The sequence below is a fragment of the Macaca nemestrina genome, chromosome 12, assembly GCF_043159975.1.
Source record: "Macaca nemestrina isolate mMacNem1 chromosome 12, mMacNem.hap1, whole genome shotgun sequence".
In the NCBI taxonomy this organism is placed as follows: Eukaryota; Metazoa; Chordata; class Mammalia; order Primates; family Cercopithecidae; genus Macaca; species Macaca nemestrina.
The window spans coordinates 34,362,785-34,382,208 of NC_092136.1; the positions used below are offsets into that span (position 1 = coordinate 34,362,785).

Here is a 19,424-nt window from a genome sequence, read left to right on the forward strand (position 1 = left end):
TCAGGAAACAACAGATGCTGGAGAGGATGTGGAGAAATAGGAACACTTTTACACTGTTGGTGGGAGTGTAAATTAGTTCAATCATTGTGGAAGACAGTGTGGCGATTCCTCAAGGATCTAGAATCAGAAATGCCATTTGACCCAGCCATCCCATTACTGGGTATATACCCAAAGGATTATAAATCATTCTACTATAAAGACACATGCACACGTATGTTTATTGCAACACTGTTCACAATAGCAAAAACTTGGAACTAACCCAAATGCCCATCAATGATAGACTGGATAAAGAAAATGTAGCACATGTACACCATGGAATACTATGCAGCCATAAAAAAGGATGAGTTCATGTCCTTTGCAGGGACATGGATGAAGCTGGAAGCCATCATTCTCAGCAAACTAACACAAGAACAGAAAACCGAACACCACATGTTCTCACTCACAAGGAAAGTTGAACAATGAGAACACAGGGACACAGGGAGGGGAACATCACATACTGGGGCCTGTTGGGGGGTGGGGGGCTAGAGAGGGATAGCATTAGGAGAAATACCTAATGTAGATGACAGGTTGATGGGTGCAGCAAACCACCATGGCATGTGTACCTATGTAACAAACCTGCATGTTCTGCACATGTACCCCAGAACTTAAAGTATAAAAAAAGAAAAAAAAAAAAAAAAGAAAGCTTTCACTGGCTCCCTACTGTCCACCTGACTCCATAGCTTTACACTTGACACTTTCTACAGTTTGGGCAAATTTACTTTTTGAGTCTACCTGCGAATCCTAAGACTCATTGATTAAGCTTCCTTGCCTTTACTTGGAATACCTTTTTATTCTTTATTATTCCTGTCAAATTGTCCCCATCCTTCAAGGCCTACTTTACCTGTTATGTCTTCCAAGATGCTCCACCTTTAGGTTTCTCCAGTGGAAATGAGCGTACCATTTTTTCATGCCTGTAATACTACTATTTAATCGTTCATGTGGAGCTTATCATGAAAGGTGAGTGGGGAGAGAGAGAGAGAAATTGCCTCTACTCTGTTGTATGTTTCTTTTCTTTTTTTTTTTTTTTTTTTTTTTGAGAGGGAGTCTCGCTCTGTCGCCCAGGCTGGAGTGCAGTGGCCAGATCTCAGCTCACTGCAAGCTCCGCCTCCCGGGTTCACGCCATTCTCTTGCCTCAGCCTCCCGAGTAGCTGGAACCACAGGCGCCGCCACCTCGCCCGGCTAATTTTTTGTGTTTTTAGTAGAGACGGGGTTTCGCCGTGTTAGCCAGGATGGTCTCGATCTCCTGACCTTGTGATCCGCCCGTCTCGGCCTCCCAAAGTGCTGGGATTACAGGCTTGAGCCACCGCGCCCGGCCTGTTTCTTTGGGTCAGGAAAAAATATTTTATAATATTCCACACCACACAGCATAGGGTCTTGCATGTTAGAGTCGGTGCTCAACAACTCTTGATTGAATTGAATTAAAGGGGATTGAATGCTACTTTTTGAAAAGAGGTATCAATCAGAATAATGTTCTAGGATAACTTATTTTGGGTAAGTGTGTTAAGAAGTTTAACTCTTAGACTATGAGTTAAAAATGCATACTTCTTCTCATGATATAGGTAGATCCTAATATTGTCCTTCATGCCTCCGTTTCCATTGGAAAGTGGAGTTTCTCAGGCAGTGAAGCAAGCAGCAGGAGTCAAATAGCGCCATCGATCCTTTGGCCTGCAGCCAGTGTGTGGCTGATCACCAAGGTACCTAAGAGTGTCTGTTTTCCCTGAGTGACCTCCCCTTGCTTGCTGGCTCACCGCACTTGCTGGCACCCAGTGCTCTCATGCATGCGAGCATAGAAGTGAAAGCGTGATAAATTGTTGGCTGTTATAAATGCTATCTCTGCTGTTGGTATTGCCTAGCCCACAGGACTTACGTAGATTCTCAAGTGAGCATTCAGTTCACTATCAGACATGCTGCTCATTAGTTTATACCTCACAGTGTATTTAAACCAAGCATAGAATTTGTCTGTAGTCCACAGACTCATTATTTTCATGAGATTTGTCTGAATGTGCTTCTACTCCTAGATCTTCATTTTGAATTTTACCCCTCAGCTTTCCTGCCTGGTAGATTACCAACATATACCAGCTTTGCATATCGTCTTAGCAAGGACATAGTTTTAAAAGAAATCCCTGAGTATAAACATGAACAGTGCCTAACACATTTTGTTCCTGTGTGTTGGTAATATTTAATCTTTTTCACTTATTATTTATTGTACTATTGCATATGACTTATAGAAGAACATAGAATTGTCCTTTTCTTTCATCTTACTACTGCAGTACATTTTGTAAATATGTATTTATGTTGAAAAGAGATGGTGCAGTTCACAATTATCCTTCCTGTATCTCCCTTTGCCCCCTCATCACAGACAATTTTGCTACTTCTTAGCACTCCTGTGAATGTGAAGTCACCCAGTGAGGTTTGCTGGGGGGAGGGAAGATTGACACTATTTTCTCAAATGAAATTTTGAATTGCCCTTAGCTATTGTTCTTTAAAAGTTAAAAAAGAACATGTAGAATAATTAAGACACAAAGGTACTAAGACGTATTATTTATTTCATGTGTCAAAGCATAGTACGTTTACATGAGCTATTCCTGAAATCTGGATTTCCAGCTGGAGGCTATGTTAACTATTTGCCCTTTTTACATGATATTTTGTTTCTGATTTAATAATAATATCTCCACTTAGTTGAATACTATATGTCAGACATTACATTAGGTACTTTATTCACATTTATTATTTCATTTAATGTTATAAGAACTGTGCAGATTTTTATTATACAGCTGAAGAAACTAGGTTAGTAATGGCAGAGGAAAGATTCTTGGTCTCTTTGACTTCAGAACTTTCATTGTAATATAAAACACTCCTCAATATTTGACTTACCTGTGAGCATAATGGAAGTGTTTTAGTCTCAGCACTGCCACTGAATAGCTGTATGACAGCAGACAAGTCACACATGTTATCTAGGCCTTAGTGTTCTATGAAACAAGTTGGACTAGTTGCTATAGAAGGTCCATTCTCAGATCCCATATTCTTTAATTTCATAGTATCTGTTTCTAGAATTTCATGATAATCAAAAACATATACTTGTCTAAAATCTCCTCAAAAATAATTGGAATGCCTACCAAAAGAGTATAGTTTTGGAGTTATTAAATAATTGAAATCTCTTGTGTGACATTGGGAAAGTTACTTAGCTGCATTGAACTACTGTTTTCTCTTCTATGAATGATGTTAGTCATACCTGTTTTGCACAGTTGCTGCGAAGGTGAAATGAGAAAGTATGTGTGATGTTCAAGCATGGTGTCTGGTATACAGAAAGTGCTTAATAAATGATGGCTGCCTTTCCTCACCCTAAGCAGTTCTTTCTGTGTAGACAAGCATGGTCAAACAAGGATTTCATTCAGTGCTTATTAAAACCATTTTTTTAAAGAAATATTTTTCCTAAGTCATCAGTCATCATCATGTTTCTTTTCCACACTACAAACACAAGAAATAAAGTATATGCTAAAAAGGAAGCAATTCTGAAAATCCTTTAAGATTGAACTCTCTCTTCTTCTTTTAAAAATAAACCTTTTTACCTGTTAAGAGAGAATTTTACGTGCCATAAATCTCCAGTAGATGTAGACAAATTTCTCTGTCGTTGTCACTTATAAAAAATGTTGTATTGACTCACTAAGTAAGAAAATGGTTAAATGGCCCTTCAAGCAATACTCCCCTTTAATTTCCTTGGCAGGAAATCCTAACATTTAAAACAAAAGCAGTTCACAAACCACCTTAAAATGTTTAACCCATGATATTTAGACCCAGAGTAAAACTTTAAATTAATACAAAGGTTAAGGATTTGTTTCAGTCTTTTCAGTTCACTGCACTATTTTTTTTCTGTGCGTACATATTTCCAGTAAGCTCTGTAGTTATAACTACAGCAAGTGACACGTGATGGACCCCAAATTGCTGCACTGTGAAATATGCACAGAAAAAAAAAAGACAAATGAAGATATCAAGGTCTGTTTTATTTTGCACTGAACTGTAAAATGCCACCCTTGTTGGACAGAAGATTACTGATTCTGAGCAGGGCTCGCTGACTGCTAAGTTGTGGGTAGTGTTTCACTTTCAGCAACTGTTAATATCCAGGGTTATCCAGGCATAATGACCTCACTATTTGTGACACATTGTTGAATTTTCTGGTTCTTTTAACTTATTTAGACCTTTCTCCCCCTCTCTATTCATTGGAAGACTGGAATGATCCTGAGTCGAGCGATAACTCAGGGATGCCTGGCTATTGGTCATCCTATCAGAGTCAAGGCTGCTGAGGGAACATCACTAGAAGGATATAAATTAATCCTACAGAAAAGGTAATGCTTATGAGTTATTTAGCTCAAGATAATAAATGCTAATTTCAAGAATTCTGAGCAGTTCAGTTGTGATGCCTCCTGTTTTGGATTGAATATTCATTCAATGTTTATATTTGTGTTCATAATAACAATATTTTTGAATCTAAAGTAAGCTTGAAAATGTATGCCACTTAGTTTGGTAGTGTTTTTAAAATATTTTAAAAGGTGAAATGTTGGCCTTCAACATGTACCTATGTTGTAGACAAACTGCTGCTTTACTCTATAATTATTATAACTCATTTCCTTATATCCGTTTTGATTGCTAATTAACAAACTTAAATTTTTGTGTGTATTCTTAACCTTTTTTCCATCTTCTGAATATAAAATATTGAACTGTGAAAGAATAATCACAGAGACCAAAAAATGTTGGCTTGTAAGGGACCATAAGTGTCCTTCATATTTGTTTTTTTCTGATTTAGGAAGATACAATAAAGGAAAACAGATCGAAGAAGAAAGTTGATTTATCCCCAAGAGTCTCAAAATATTGTTTTCTAATCACTTTCTTTTTTCTTGGTCTTTAGTTTTGATATTTTGTTTTCACCTAGTGTTGAAAAAAATGATTTCTATCATACTTCAGGACTTAAAAAACCATTACCAATGACTTCTGGCTAGATAGGCACTTAGGAAGTGCTTAAGCTGAAATCATCAGAGAAGTTGATCCAGCCATAAATACAGAAGGGAAATTTTCTCTAACCTGCAAAGCAGATATAAGGATATCATATAATGATTAAGAATGTGATCTACAGACTCAAATTCCCAGGTGTAGATGCAGGCTTCACTGCTTACTCTAACAACAAAGTGTCTAAGCCAGATGCTATTCTCATATCCTTTAATTGCATTGTCAAATTTTATCTGTACAACAATCTGATAGGATAAGTATCATTATTATCTTTACAGGTGAGGAAACTGAGGTACAGAGAAGTTAATCACCTGCTCAAAGCCGTACCTACTAAGTGGTTTGGCAGGAATGCAAACCTAAGCAGTCAGGCCCTATAACCTGAAAGTAGACACTTAGCCACAACACTACACAGCCTGTCAGTTAAAGTCCAGTCAAACAATTGCCAATGAGCGCCAACTGTGGTAGCAGATACCTTAGTGGATGAGCAGGGTACATCACTTGAAAAACTCAGGCAGATGGGAAAGATGGTAGCTTGGCATTATGCAAACTCTCCAGTGCTAATAGAGTCCTAAACACATAGTTCCTAAGTAGTGGCAGACAACCCTAAAGCAAGTCTCAGTTTGTGGGTATGGAGCTGTACACAGACTGGGTAATAAGATTTCTGAAGCAGAATGAGTTCTGTAAAGACACTTTGAGCATGAACTTGCAATGCCAATGCCAATGCCAATGCGAAACCATGGAACATGGAGCCAGAGATGCTTCAGCTCATTTAGTCCACAGTTATACTAAAGAGAAAAATCAATCAATTGTAACTGACCCAAAAATGACACAGATGATAGAATTACTAGATGGGACATTAAAAGAGTTATTTTAACTGTATTCTCTATATTCAAGAAGCTGGAGGAAAGATTGAACATGTTAACTAAATACATGGAAGATATGAAAAAACTCAAATTTCAAGAGATGAAAACTGCAATATATAAGACAAAAAATATACTAAACATTGCTAATGCCAGATTAGACAATGTGGAAGAAAATAGCAGTGAACTTGAGAAGATAACAAAAGTATTCACAAGGAAAACCAGAGAGAAAACAAATACTTAAAAAAAAAAAAAAAAAGAACAGAGCATCAGTGAGATGTGAGAAAATTTCATATGGCCTCATTTCTGAGTATTTATAGTCTCTGACAGGTTAAATTAAGGAACAGAAAAATATTGGAGGAAATGATGTCTGAACAATTTCTATGTGCAAAATTGAGAGCTATAACCCACTGATTCAAGGAACTCAACAAATTCCAAGCATAAGAAGCATGAAGAGACAAAACCAAGGCACATTATAATAGAATTGTTTAAAATTAGTGATAAAGAGAAAATCTTAAAAGCACAGAGAAAAGGCGTATTATGTACAAGAGGATCTAAAATAAGGCTGACAGCAGATTTCTTGTTGGCAACAATGCAAGTAAGAAGACAGTGGAAGAACATCTTTAGAATACTAAAAGAGGAGGTGGGGAGGAACCTGTTAATATAGAAAACTTTTCCCAATGAAAATGTTTTTCAAAATTTAAGGCAATATAAAGACCTTAAGATATTCACAAACTGAAGAACTCATCACCAGCAGATCTTCATGATAAGCAATGTTAGAGAACATCCTTCAGGCTGAAGAAAAATGATACCAGATGGAAATATAGAGCATTGGCAATGGTGACTATATAAGTAATATAACAGTGCTACTAGGCCTGACATGGTGGCTCATGCCTGTAATTCCAGCACTTTGGGATACTGAGGCGGGCAGATCCCTTGAGCCCAGGAATTTGAGACCAGCATGGGCGACATGCTGGAATTCCATCCCTACAAAAAATACAAAAACTAGTCAGGTTCAGTGAAGGTCCACAGCTGTAGTTCCAGTTACTTGGGAGGCTGAGGCAGGAGGTTGAGGCTATAGTGAGCCATGATTACACCACTACACTCCAACCTGAGTATCAGAGCAAGACTGTGTGTCAAAAACAAAAAAAACCCACAACCCCACAGTGCTAATTATTTTTGTCACTTTAAAAGAGAATTGGTTGTTTAAAGCAATAGTAATAATAATAATATATTGTGGAGATAATGTGTAGAAATAAAATGTGTGATGGAAATAACACAGGTGCCACTAGGAGAGAAATGGAAGAAAGATTTTTTATACTATTTGTGAAATGATGTGATATCAACTGAAAGTAGATTATGTTAAGTTAAAAGTATATAATCACCCAAACAATCATTAAAATAATAGAGAGTTATGGCTAACAAGTCAAAAAAGTAAAGAAAATGAAATATTAAAAATAATTAATCCAAATCAAGACAAAGAGGAAAAGAGGAAGAAAGAACAGAAATAGAAAATGAATAACGAGATGGTAGGCTTAAAGCCATGTATATAAATAATTGCATGAAATATAAATAATCTAAACTCCCTATTTAAAAATCAGACATTGTTAGATTAGATAAAATACAACATCCATCTATATGCTTCCTATAAGAAATTAACTTTAAATATAAAGACACAAATATGTTAAAAGTAAATTCATGAAAAATATATACAATGATAAAATTAATCCAAAGAAAGTAAGAATGGATGTATTAATATCAGATAAAGTAGACTTCAGTGAAAGGAAATTATTAGGGATAAATAGGGCCGTCTGATGATTAAGGGGTTAATTTATCAAGAGAACATAATGATTCTAATTTTTAAAAAATGACACAACTTCAAAATACCTGAAGTGAAAGCTGATAGAATTGCCAGGAGAAAGAGAAACATCTAAAACTCTAGTGAGCAACAATAATATCCTGTTTCATAATTAACAGAACAAGTAAAAAAACCTGTAAGGATATAGATGACTAGAATAACATTACTGACCAACTTTACCTAATTGATATTTATAGAAAAATGCATTCAATAACAGCAGAAGAGGCATTTTTTAAAGTATATAGCATGTACCAAAATAGTCTATATAATGGCTATGAAACAAATTTAAATAAGTATAAGAAAATTCAAGTAATATAGAGTGTGTTCTCTGATGATAATGGAATTAAACTAAAACATAGCAGAAAGTTTTCTGCAAAGCCCCCAAATATTTGAACACATTTATAACAAACCCATGAATCAAAGAAGACATTAAAATGGAAATTAGCAAGCATTTTGAACTGAATGAAAATGAAAATACAACATATTAAAATTTGTGAAACACTGCTGAGGTTTTCAGAGGGAAAGTTACATAAATGCCTGTATAAGAAAAGAAGAAAGATATCACATCAATGATTTCGGCTTCCACTCTAAGAAACTGTAAGAGCCAGTCAAACACAAAGTAAGCAGAAGAAATGGGATAATGAAAGTTAAGAGTGGGAATCAATAAAATAGAAGAAAAATTAGAGAAAACCAATGAAATTAAAAGCTGGATTTTTTTTAAAAGATAAAAAAAGCTAATAAATCTCTAGCCACATTGTTCAGATAAAGAGAGAGGACACAGATTACCTGTATCAGCAATGAGAGATATCATGCAGTTATTAAAGGGATGATAAGGGAATATTTTGAACAACTGTGTGCCAGTAAATTTGTCGTTTAGGTGATAAAGACCATTTCCTTTAAAAGACACAAACCACCAATGCCTACTCAAGAAAAAATGGGAAACCTGAATAGTCCTACATCTCTTAAAGAAATGGAAAACCTTCCTACAAAGAAAACTCCAGACCCATATTACTTCACTAGCTTCACTGGGAAATTCTGCAAACATTTTAGGAAAATTAATACCAACTCTATACAATCTTATCCACAAAAGAAATAAGAAGGAATACTTTCCATCTGATTCTAGGGGGTCAGCAGTATCCTGATCACAAAACTTGATAAAGATATTATAGGAAAAGAAAATCATAGACCAGTATCTCTCATGACTGTAAGTGCAAAAAATTATTAACACAATTTTAGCACATGGAATACAACAATTTATACAAAGATGCATCATGAATAAGTAGGGTTTATCCCAGGAGTGCAAGAATAACTTGACAATAATTAGCTCAAAATGATCATATACCTAAGTGTAAAACCTAAAACTGTAGGTATTTTAGATTAAAGCATAGAAGAAACTATTTGTGACCTTCCATTAGGCAAAATATTCTCAGATGTGACACCAAAAGCATGATCCACAAAAATAAAAATTGACAAGTTGTACTTCAACAATATTAAAAATTTCTATTCTCTGAAAGACAGTGAATGAAGAGAGAATGAAAAGACAAGCCACACACAAGGTGCAAATATTTGCAAATCATATATATTTGCAAAATACATACACACACAATTCAAGAAAACATGAGGGGATACATGATTTGGAGAGTTACTTTAACAGGGCAGACATACAATTGGCATATGAAAATATGCTCAACGCTATTATTCATTAGGGGAATGCCAAATAAACTTACAATGAAGCATCACTACATATTTGTTAGAATGTCTAATCCTTAAAAGATTGACCATACCAATATTGGTGAGCATGTGGGACAACTAGAACTCTCATAAGTAATTGGTGGAAATATAAAATGGTTTAGTTACTTTGGAAAACAGTTGATACTTTCCTAAAATATTAAACATTCATCTACCTTATGACCCAGCCATTCTACTCCTAGAAATTTATGCAAAGAAAATGAAAGCATGCATCCATACAAAGAATGTATACTTTGTTCATGTATAAATGTTCATAGTGGCTCACACATGTAATCTCAGAACTTTGGGAGGCTGAGGGGGGAGGGATTACTTGAGACCAGGAGTTTGAGACCAGCCTGGGCAACATAGTGAGACGCTGTCTTTACAAATTTAAAAATTTTTAATTAAAAAATTAAAAATTATCTGAGCATGGTGGTCTGCCCCTGTAGTCTCAGCTACTCAGGAGGCTGTGGTAGGAGGATTGTTTGAGCCCAGAAGGTCGATGTGGCAGTGAGTCATGATTGCACCACTGTACTTCTCCCTGAGTGACAGAGTGAGACCCTGTGTCAATCAATCAATCAATCAATCAATCAATGTTCTTAGCGGCTTTATTTCTAAAAGCCTACAGAAAAAAAACTAGAAATAACTCAAATGTCCATCCCATCCATAGGTGAACAGATAATCTATACAATAGAATACCCAGTAATAAAAAGGAATAAACTCTTGATATATTCAACAATATAGTTGAATCTCAAAGTAATTATGCTGAAGGAAAGTAGAAAATAAAACAAAAAAGTACATATTGTTTGATTCAATTTATGTATAATTTAGAAAATGCTAACTACTGTAGAGTAAGGGAAAGCAGATCAGTGGTTGCCTGAAGATAGGAAGATGAGGAAGGGACAGGAGAGAGAGATTACAAAAGGGCATAGGGAAACTTTAGGAGTGATTCATTTTGCATGACAGATGTGGATATGTTCATTATTCTGATTGTTGTGTTGCTTGAAAAAGATGTGTACATATTTCAAAATTACCAAATTTTACACTTTGAATATGTGCCTACTAATTGTGCAATATTGTGTGTCAATTATTTTTCAATAAAGCTGTTTTTTTTAAAAAAAACTTAAAAACAAGAAAAAATAAAAATGATAAGGAATGACTAAGTGGTTACTTTAGAAGGAGACAGTGAGAGAAGGCCTTTCTCAATGGGACAGTTGATCAGTGGCCTAGGTCAAAATGGCAGGTGATTGGAAAGTTATGGATAATTTGATGGGCATACTCTTCATACCCAGGACTCTCCCTAGGCACACTGGATACTGAAAGTACTGCAACATCTCATCAGCTGATCTGGTTTTAGTCCGTTGAGGCTAAGCCCATTACCTCAGTGGGCTAAGACCAGATCAGCTGATGAAATGTTGAGGTCTACTTCTACTCTGGTCAAGATTGTCATGGAATTGAGTGGGCTGATCTATTGCCTGTAGAGGAGAAAGCTTGGGCAAGAAAAGAGATGTTCATGAAACAAGCAAACAAAAATAAGAAAAGATTTTGTTTAATCTAGAAAAGAAGAAAGGGAGGGAAGGAAGTACTTAAGTTGAAGGCAAGTTGCGTTAATACAAAGGCATATCATCCTAATTGTGTAGGGATCCTCCCTCCTGCTCACCTTTTAACTTGCCTTTATCTGAAAAGCAAAATCCAAGGTGGAGCGAAAAGCAAAATCCAAGGTGGAGCCAAAATAGGAAATTTAGAACACTGCAAGTTTGCACTGACTATGAAGTTATACTTCATTTTAGAAGGCAGGAAGGGCCAAAATTTTTAGAGTTTACCTCACCTCTGGGTAATTTCAAACACGTTTGTCTTTTCTAGGACATCTAAAATGACTGTGTGACTTTTTTTTTTTAAGATAACCGTATTTTATTATAAATAACAATAAATATCTTCATGTGACAGCAATTTCTAGAGATAAAAATTTTCTTTTTCTAAGTAGTATTATATGATTTTAACAAAAGCTATGAATCAAGACATAGCCTTTATATGCTAGAAATAATAGAACTAGTACTTAAAGTAGCAATCTGACAACTCACAAAGAATATTATAAACATATCATGCCTCATTAGTTCAATTATGTCTCATTTGGTGTTAATAATCTTATTCTTATTCAATATAGCAAGTGCTTGTGTGTATTTTCCCTTTTAATATTTTTTTTTCTGCCTGTGCATCTGAGTGTTAATGGATGAAAGGTAAACCAACAATGTCTTTACCAGGTGACCTAAACCATCTCAAAAATCATTTAAAAAAGCTTCTTTCCAAAAGAGATTTTGGACACCTTAGAGATAAACTAGTTGAATCGAAGTTATTTTTCAGAGCACCATTCAATATTGATATTGCTTCATTTTTAAGGATTGCAGATATGCAGGATATCTGGACTTTAGTGTTCAACTAAAAAATTAATGTAACATCAAACACTCGCACACACATGCACGCACAGAGGAAGATTAGATTATAAAGGTTAGAAACTGGTAACCCATAGATTTTGTTTGGCTTGCGTATTATTACAATTTTTGAATAAGTCATGAGCCTATAGAAATAGGAAGATTTCACACAAAAGTGACATACTTCTGGCTTTTCTTGAAAAAATCTGAAATGAGTGGCACTGGACCTGAATTCTGTCATGACACCCATCAAGAAGGAACGGAGTGGTGATGTCCCCTTTAGATGGAACATATATCCTCCGGTTTGCCATATTCTCCACCATTCCCTTTGGCAGCCCTCACACTGGCTCTTGCTGCTTCATGCATTTCTAAGACCTGTCTGTCCCATAAAGGCTTTTGAATTTGCAACCCCTACATGTAAAATCAATGGACAAATGGACCTGCCGAAGGAGACCTCTTTTCTATTTTTAGTCTGTACGCTTCTTAAATCAGAATAAATACGAAACTGAATGTTCTGTCTTAAAGATGATCCATAAAAGAAGTTTCAGACTTTCATGGAGCCATGTCAAATTTCAAGTAATCTTTACCATCTTTCATATTTCAAGGTTAATCTTTCAGTTATGGTTTTTTGCATCCATTTTTTATTGCCATTTAGGTCTTCCTAAAAATGGAGTGACAACTGGCAAACATTACCAGACTAGATTAAAAACACACTCTGCTTTAAGGACACCTTTACATACAATCAACAAGTGTAGCTGTATAATGCTAAGGAATAGCAGCAGACAGAAGTTGTATTAACACATATAGGTAACACCATTAGAAACATCAACATCAAATAGAAAGTTGTCCGTGTGTAATGTCACAGTATGTGGACTACTGAATGAAACTTGTCTTTGTTCTTACTATGTTATGAATTATGGACTGGAAATCCCTTTCCCCATCCTCTACATGCATTCTACTTTTGGCCCAGGTAGCGTTGGTAGACATCAGAGTCATTTGAGGCTGTCTGAGAAAAGAAATTTGTGATCCTGAAGCATGGTAACAGCCCTCCATATAGTTACCAGGAAATGATGAATGTGTGAGTGTATAAACACATACAGACATATATATATATATATGTGTATGTGTGTAAATGTATTACACACATATATGTGTGTAAATGTATAGACATAGATATCTATATCTATATCATATCTAGCTCTATATCACCTATATAGATATACCTATATAGACATTTACACACATGCATGCTTAATAGGGTTACACTACTTAGCAAGCTTCCCAGGACAGATCATTCTCAGTTCCCTCACTTAAAAAATGAGAACACTTGAAGGTCATATGATTTCAGAGAAGGAAGGATTCTGAAGAGTGCCTACTTCAAAATTCTGTTTACTAGTGGTAGTAGAGGTCGTGATAGTGGCAGTTGTGATAAGAATATCATCATTATTTTAAAAAATTCCAAGGCCACCAGAGACGAAGTGATCCACTAAAGGTCATATATCTAGTTAACATTAGATGCAGGACTAGAACTCAAGTCTCTCAACCTTAGTTCAGTGTATGTCATGATATTATGACTGATTATTGCATGGAATGTAGCTCCTTTATTTTCCCTTCCTTTCATTATTGATGTTGTTGTTATTTTTAAATTTTGTTTTAAAAAATCCTTTTAGTTTGCTGCTTTTTGATCAAGAGGAAAGTCTATAATATCCTCTAAATCAGTCTCATCTGAGCATCACCGTATGTTGGATCTAAATTTGATTTTTCTACATATAAAATGTCTTTAAAAATAGGCAGATACACTTTTGTGTGTAGAAATTTTATTTAAGAAGTTATTATAAATTAGAATGATACCTTTTCATCCAGCCTAACGTGGCACTACATGAGAGATTTGCTTTTTTACAACTTTGGTAAAATTTAGGGACAACATTTATAGATTTAAGCAGACTACCAACAAGAGTGATACTAGTAAGCTCCCAAAGGTTATAGATTATATAAGACTACATGGTTTTAGTAGAATTTTCTAGGAAAAGATATGCCAGAACAGAATTGAAGCTTGATAAAATTTGACAAATGCTGGTAAATTTGTATTTCTTTCAGAATTATTTCTTTTTTTCTTAACAAAGGTGTAATTTCTCTTCTTTAGCTGTCTACCAAAAAGATCTTTTAAGTTTCCTAAACAGCCATATATTAAATTTAAAACATTTTCAGATGGCTTTATGATTAATTTTTAGGGTAGTAACATTCTGACACTTTATTCACATTTTTATTTATTCAAAGATATCTTTAATATCTGATTACATGCCAGGCCTTGTGATCAGCTGTGGGGATATACATGGTCTCTGCCCTCACACAGTTGCCAGCTTGGCGGACATCTTTTCTGTTGTATTAGTTTTGAGAGAAGATGCCGTAAGTTCAGAAAGTCAAAACTGAAATCAAGATGATTCATCATCAAGGCAACACCGTATTTCAATTAAAAGACAAAATTCTGAATTTTACAGGTTTGTATGGTTAGCATCAGTCTATTAATTACCAATTGTAGATGTCGTATACTTTGAAAAATTATCATTTGCATTTTATTTATCTTGAAGAAATATGCTCACAATAATTTATGAAACAGGGGAGATTGCTTGTAAGCAATGAAGCTGCATTGAGTTATAGCCCTTACACATTAAAATGATCTAAATTTTATCGCAACCCAACACATTTCCATCAAAGCATTACAGCAATCACTCTTTTTTTTATTATTTTGAAAAGAGTATACTTCTAAGCTTGGGATTGACAGCTTTAAAGACTAGCAATATTGTTTTTGTTATTTCTTCATTCAGGGTTTGAAATAGGAGCTTTCTCAGTACCTCAGGAGAATTTGTTGTAGTGTAAAACTGATGATTATTTTAACACAGTTGTATAAAAACATTATGATTGTATCAACATGTATTAAGTTACTGAGATTGTGTCAAATTATAATTAGTGAGACTAAAATGTTGACTCCATTTTCAGTCTTCCACTTACACAAAATAACTTGCGTTATAATTTTCTGATCTAATTGAAATGTTGAGCTTAAGTCAGACATTCTGGGTTCTGGTTCCTATTTGTATAATAACTAGCGCTGTGATTTTGACCAGCTCACTTCATCTCTCTGCATCTCATTTTATTCATGTATAAAATGAGGACTCGACTGGGATAGCCCCTCACTTCCACTCAAATTCTCACAGTCTGTGTTTTTTCTTGGATAATCACTATTATCATAAACTATCATTTTAGTTCTGGATGGCAAGTCAAAATTTAAAAAGCTTCTCTTTTCCTTTATTAATTATAAAATAGATTCTTAGAAAGACAACTTCCCCCAATACCTTCATCACCCCACCTGATGCTGAAATTGTTTTGAGCAACAATTACATCGTCAAAGCCTTAGAATGGGATCCTTATCTTCGGGGTCAGTTATACCTTGAAAGATATTTTGTTTAATATTAAACACTTTTACATAATTATTAGAACTCTTCTTATTTTTCACATCTCTGCCCGCTCTGCTCCATTCTCACTTCATTTTCCTTTACTAGTGTTATGCTCCTCTTCTCTTCCCAAATTTGACATCTGAGACTTACCCTTGACTACTCTTTCTAACCTCCACCTCATTTATTCAATCATCAAATCATTTCTCCTTTATAATATTTTTGTACAGAAAAAACAAACTGTTTTCTCTATTGTACACTTCACTTTTGATATTAGATGGGTTTTTTTTTTTTTTCACATCAAGCAATTCTTCAGTTCTCGGTGGACACCTGCTGTGTGTCCTACAATTCAATTCAGTTCTGCCACTATCTACCAGGAGTTAGCATTAGATCCCACAAGTTGAGGGCTCAGTCCCACAAGACTGCCTCCATTTAAAAGACCAATCACAAGTCCCAGGTTGTCACCTGTACTCCTGACCAACCAGCTATATGTTGGGATTCTCATGACCCCCTTGTTGGGTTTGATAATCTGCTAGAATGGCTCACAGAACTCAGAGAAACATTTACTTACATTTACCAGTTTATTATGAAGGATATAATAAAGGATACAGATGAACAGTCAGATGAAGAGATACATAGGGCAAGGTCTGGAAGTGTCCTGGGGACAGGAGCTTCTGTTCCTGTGGAGTTGGGATGCACCACCCTCCTGGCACATGGATATGTTCACAAACCTAGAAGCTCTCCAAATCCTATATTTTGTTGATTTTTATGGAGGCATGATTGATTATTAACTCATTCTCCAGCTGCTCCTCTTTCCTCCCAAAAGAAGACACAGGGACACTAAAAGTTCTAGCATTTGATTCATGACTTGGTCTTTCTGTGACCAGCCCTCATCCAGGAGCCTTCCAAGAATCCCCTCATTAGAACAAAAGATGCTGCTATCACTCAAGGAATGTCAAGGGAGTTAGAAGCTCTGTGTCCAGAACCCAGCACAGAGACAACATATTTCTTACTATTTCTAAGTTTAAACATTTGATTTTTCATTTCCTCACTGCCCTCATATTCTAGTACATGTTCTCCAAAGTTTGGCTTATAAACCACACACATCCAAATCCCCAGAATTTTATAATTGGAATAACTTGAAACACCTGTTAATGTAGGTTTGATGGGGGCGGGTGCGTCCAGACCTTCAGAATCGAAACTCTGAGGCTAGGATTCTAGAGACCTACACTGTTATACCCGTTTCAACATGCCTATGAATTCTTCATATTCTTTTATACAGACTGGATGTAGGCTAAAGACTAATGTGTACTGAACTACTTTTGGATGGCTGCCTTTACATACTCTGCCCAGATCATATAGCACCTTACTTTAGAATAGAATAGAGCATTACCTGACACCTCTTATACTCAACCTTTGATGTTTCTGTCAAAACTCAAAGGCAGTAGGAAAAGTCTTGTTTAACATCTGTTACACTTAATTTAATTCATTTTTGTTCTATCTTTGTAAGATTTCTAAATATTAATGAATACATGATTAGTTAATTTAGGCATAATTAGCTTCATCACATTTTATTTTTTTCTTACTCAGACTTAGCTGAGAAAATACAATATTCCCTGACAAAATTCTCTAGCTGTTTCAGAATTAGGCACCTGAGGTTCCTAATTTTCCATGGTATCTTTTTTCTTACTATCCTCTTAATCTTTATACTTAATTAAGTTGCTTTCTTTGTCTCATAGAGGATCTTTTTTTTGTAGGCAGAACTTTCCATAATATTATGATTGATTGTATTTGTTCTCTAAAACTTTTCGATCACTGTTGCTACTGGTAACACACACACGCACACACATACCCAACTTAGGGTACCAGAGCATTGTAAGAGAGAAATTGGTTGTCTTAGGGAAGGCTTTAGCTGCTGATATAAAAGTAATGGTGGCAGAATCTTTGGTAGCATGTGGGCAGTCCTCCTGCCAGGCTATCTGGAAAATGATCATTTTATTTAAAACCTACAAGTGTTTCTGTGGAGAAAAGATGTCAATCTCTAAATTACATTTTCATTACAGACGTAGTGGAGATGAATCTCAGAAGTGGGTGTTTGGAACTGATGGTTGCATTTATTCAAAGGTAAGGACTTTGTAAGCCACAACTTTTATGCCCAAGTTTTTCTATTCCCAGATTCTTATAAAATGTACTGTGTATTGTTCAGAGCAAGAAATGCTTTTTCTGCATATATGACTTCACTCTGTACCTAGAAATTTAGAATTTAACTTAACTCCATAATTTCCTTTAACTTTTTTTTTTAATTTTAAAACACACATTTTCTAAAGTCAAAAATAATTTTTCCTAATTCATTGCTATAATATGACCCAGCATTTTAGGGCATCAGTTTTCTTCTACATTGAAATGAAGAATTTGGTACTACCATTGAACATGTCTAGACAGCCCAGCAATTCCCCTACTAGTCATATGCCAACAAATGATCATATGCTTACATATATTAAGGAAACAATATTTAATAAAATGTTAATAGCAATAGTAATTCTAGTAGCTTCAGAGTTGTGATTACTCAAATGGATGCCAGCAGTAGAAGGGATAAATAAATTGTATTATACACTGTGTATTCATTGGAATACTATATGGCAGGGTTGGCAAATGTTTTTCTGAAGAGCCAGACACTGAATATTTTGGGATTTATGGGCCATATAGTCTCTATCTCAACTTCTCCACCTTGCCTTTTTAGTGCAAAACAATCACAGAAAATATGTTAATGAATGGATATGTCTGCATTTCAATAAAACTTTATTTACAGAAACAGATCAAGGTCTATTTCTCATTTCTAAGATTTCATCAGAATGGTCTTTACTATCTATATTTCTACTAACATTCTCATTCCCAACCACTTGATTAATCTCTAAGAAGCTTTAGAGTTTCCCAAGGTGGCAGATGAGAGGCTTCTCCAGCATTCCTCACCCAGTTGGAAGAAGCAAAACAGTGTGTAGAGATTCACACTGTGAAGTTTTATCCAAGAAGGAAAACAGCTCAACAGACAAGCAAAAGAAAACTTGGATGCTGGGAAAGAGAAGGTGGTTAGGCAGCCTGCTTGGTGAGGTCTAGCTGAAAATGGCAAGTGAATCCCCAATATGGGAGAGGGAGAGTGAGTGTCTCTATGATCTACCCTCTCCCTGGGGAGCCATGTAATTCATGCAGTCCAGGCCACAGAAGAGCACCTTGAGCCTCCCAAGCCCTGGATTTCACACTGGGACACTGTGTGAGAAAGAATGACGCTGGAAAGTCTATCACCCGCTTTCCTAGACATGGACACCAATAAGAGGATCTGAAAAGCAATAGAGAAATCTGAATACAAATCCAGGATTGATGAGAAATGTATCAAGGACATATATATCTCCAAACAAACAGCAGTTGGGCATGGTGACTCATACCTGTAATTCTAGCCCTTTGGGAGGCCAAGGCAGGATTGCTTGAGCCCAGGAGTTTCAGGCCAGCATGGGCAACATGGCAAGATCCCATCTCTAAAAAATTTAAAAATTAGCCAGTCCTGGTGGTGCATGCCTGTGATCCCAGCTACTCAGGAGGCTGAGGTGGGAGAATTGCTTGAGCCCAGGAGGTCAAGGCTGCAGTGAGCTGTGTTCGGGCCATTGCACTCCAGACTGGGTAACAAAGTGAGATCTTGCCTCAAAATATAAAAATTAAATTAAATAAACAAACAGAACATCTGAAAATAAAATTTTCATCGAAAGAATTACAAAATACATTTGAGAGCTTCAACAATAGACTAGATCAAGCAGAAGAAAGAATCTCAGAACTTAAACACAGGTCTTTGGAATTAATCCAGTCAAACAAAAAAAAAAAAAAAAAAAAGAAAAAAAATAATAAAAAAGAATGAATGAGGCCGGGTGCAGTGGCTTATGCCTGTACTCCCAGCACTTTGGGAGGCTGAGGCAAGTGGATCACCTGAGGTTGGGAGTTTGAGACCAGCCTGGCCAACATGGAGAAACCCTGTCTCTACTAAAAATACAAAATTAGCCAGACGTGGTGGCAC

At 35.7% G+C, this 19,424-nt stretch overlaps 1 protein-coding gene across 13 annotated transcripts in view; it reads left to right on the plus strand.

Annotated features, from left to right (window-relative positions):
• LOC105471497 (doublecortin domain containing 1) overlaps positions 1 to 19,424 on the plus strand; it is a 503,306-nt gene that overhangs the window by 268,776 nt on the left and 215,106 nt on the right. For all 13 annotated transcript variants that reach the window (XR_011610715.1, XM_011723979.3, XM_071074912.1 and 10 more), the window contains 3 exons: positions 1,599 to 1,733; positions 4,264 to 4,382; positions 17,428 to 17,488. Coding sequence is in view for 12 of the 13 variants with exons in the window: in XM_011723979.3 (XP_011722281.2) it covers positions 1,599 to 1,733; positions 4,264 to 4,382; positions 17,428 to 17,488 (315 nt within the window). In the remaining variant the exon portion in view is untranslated. The remainder of the gene's footprint in view (positions 1 to 1,598; positions 1,734 to 4,263; positions 4,383 to 17,427; positions 17,489 to 19,424) is intronic.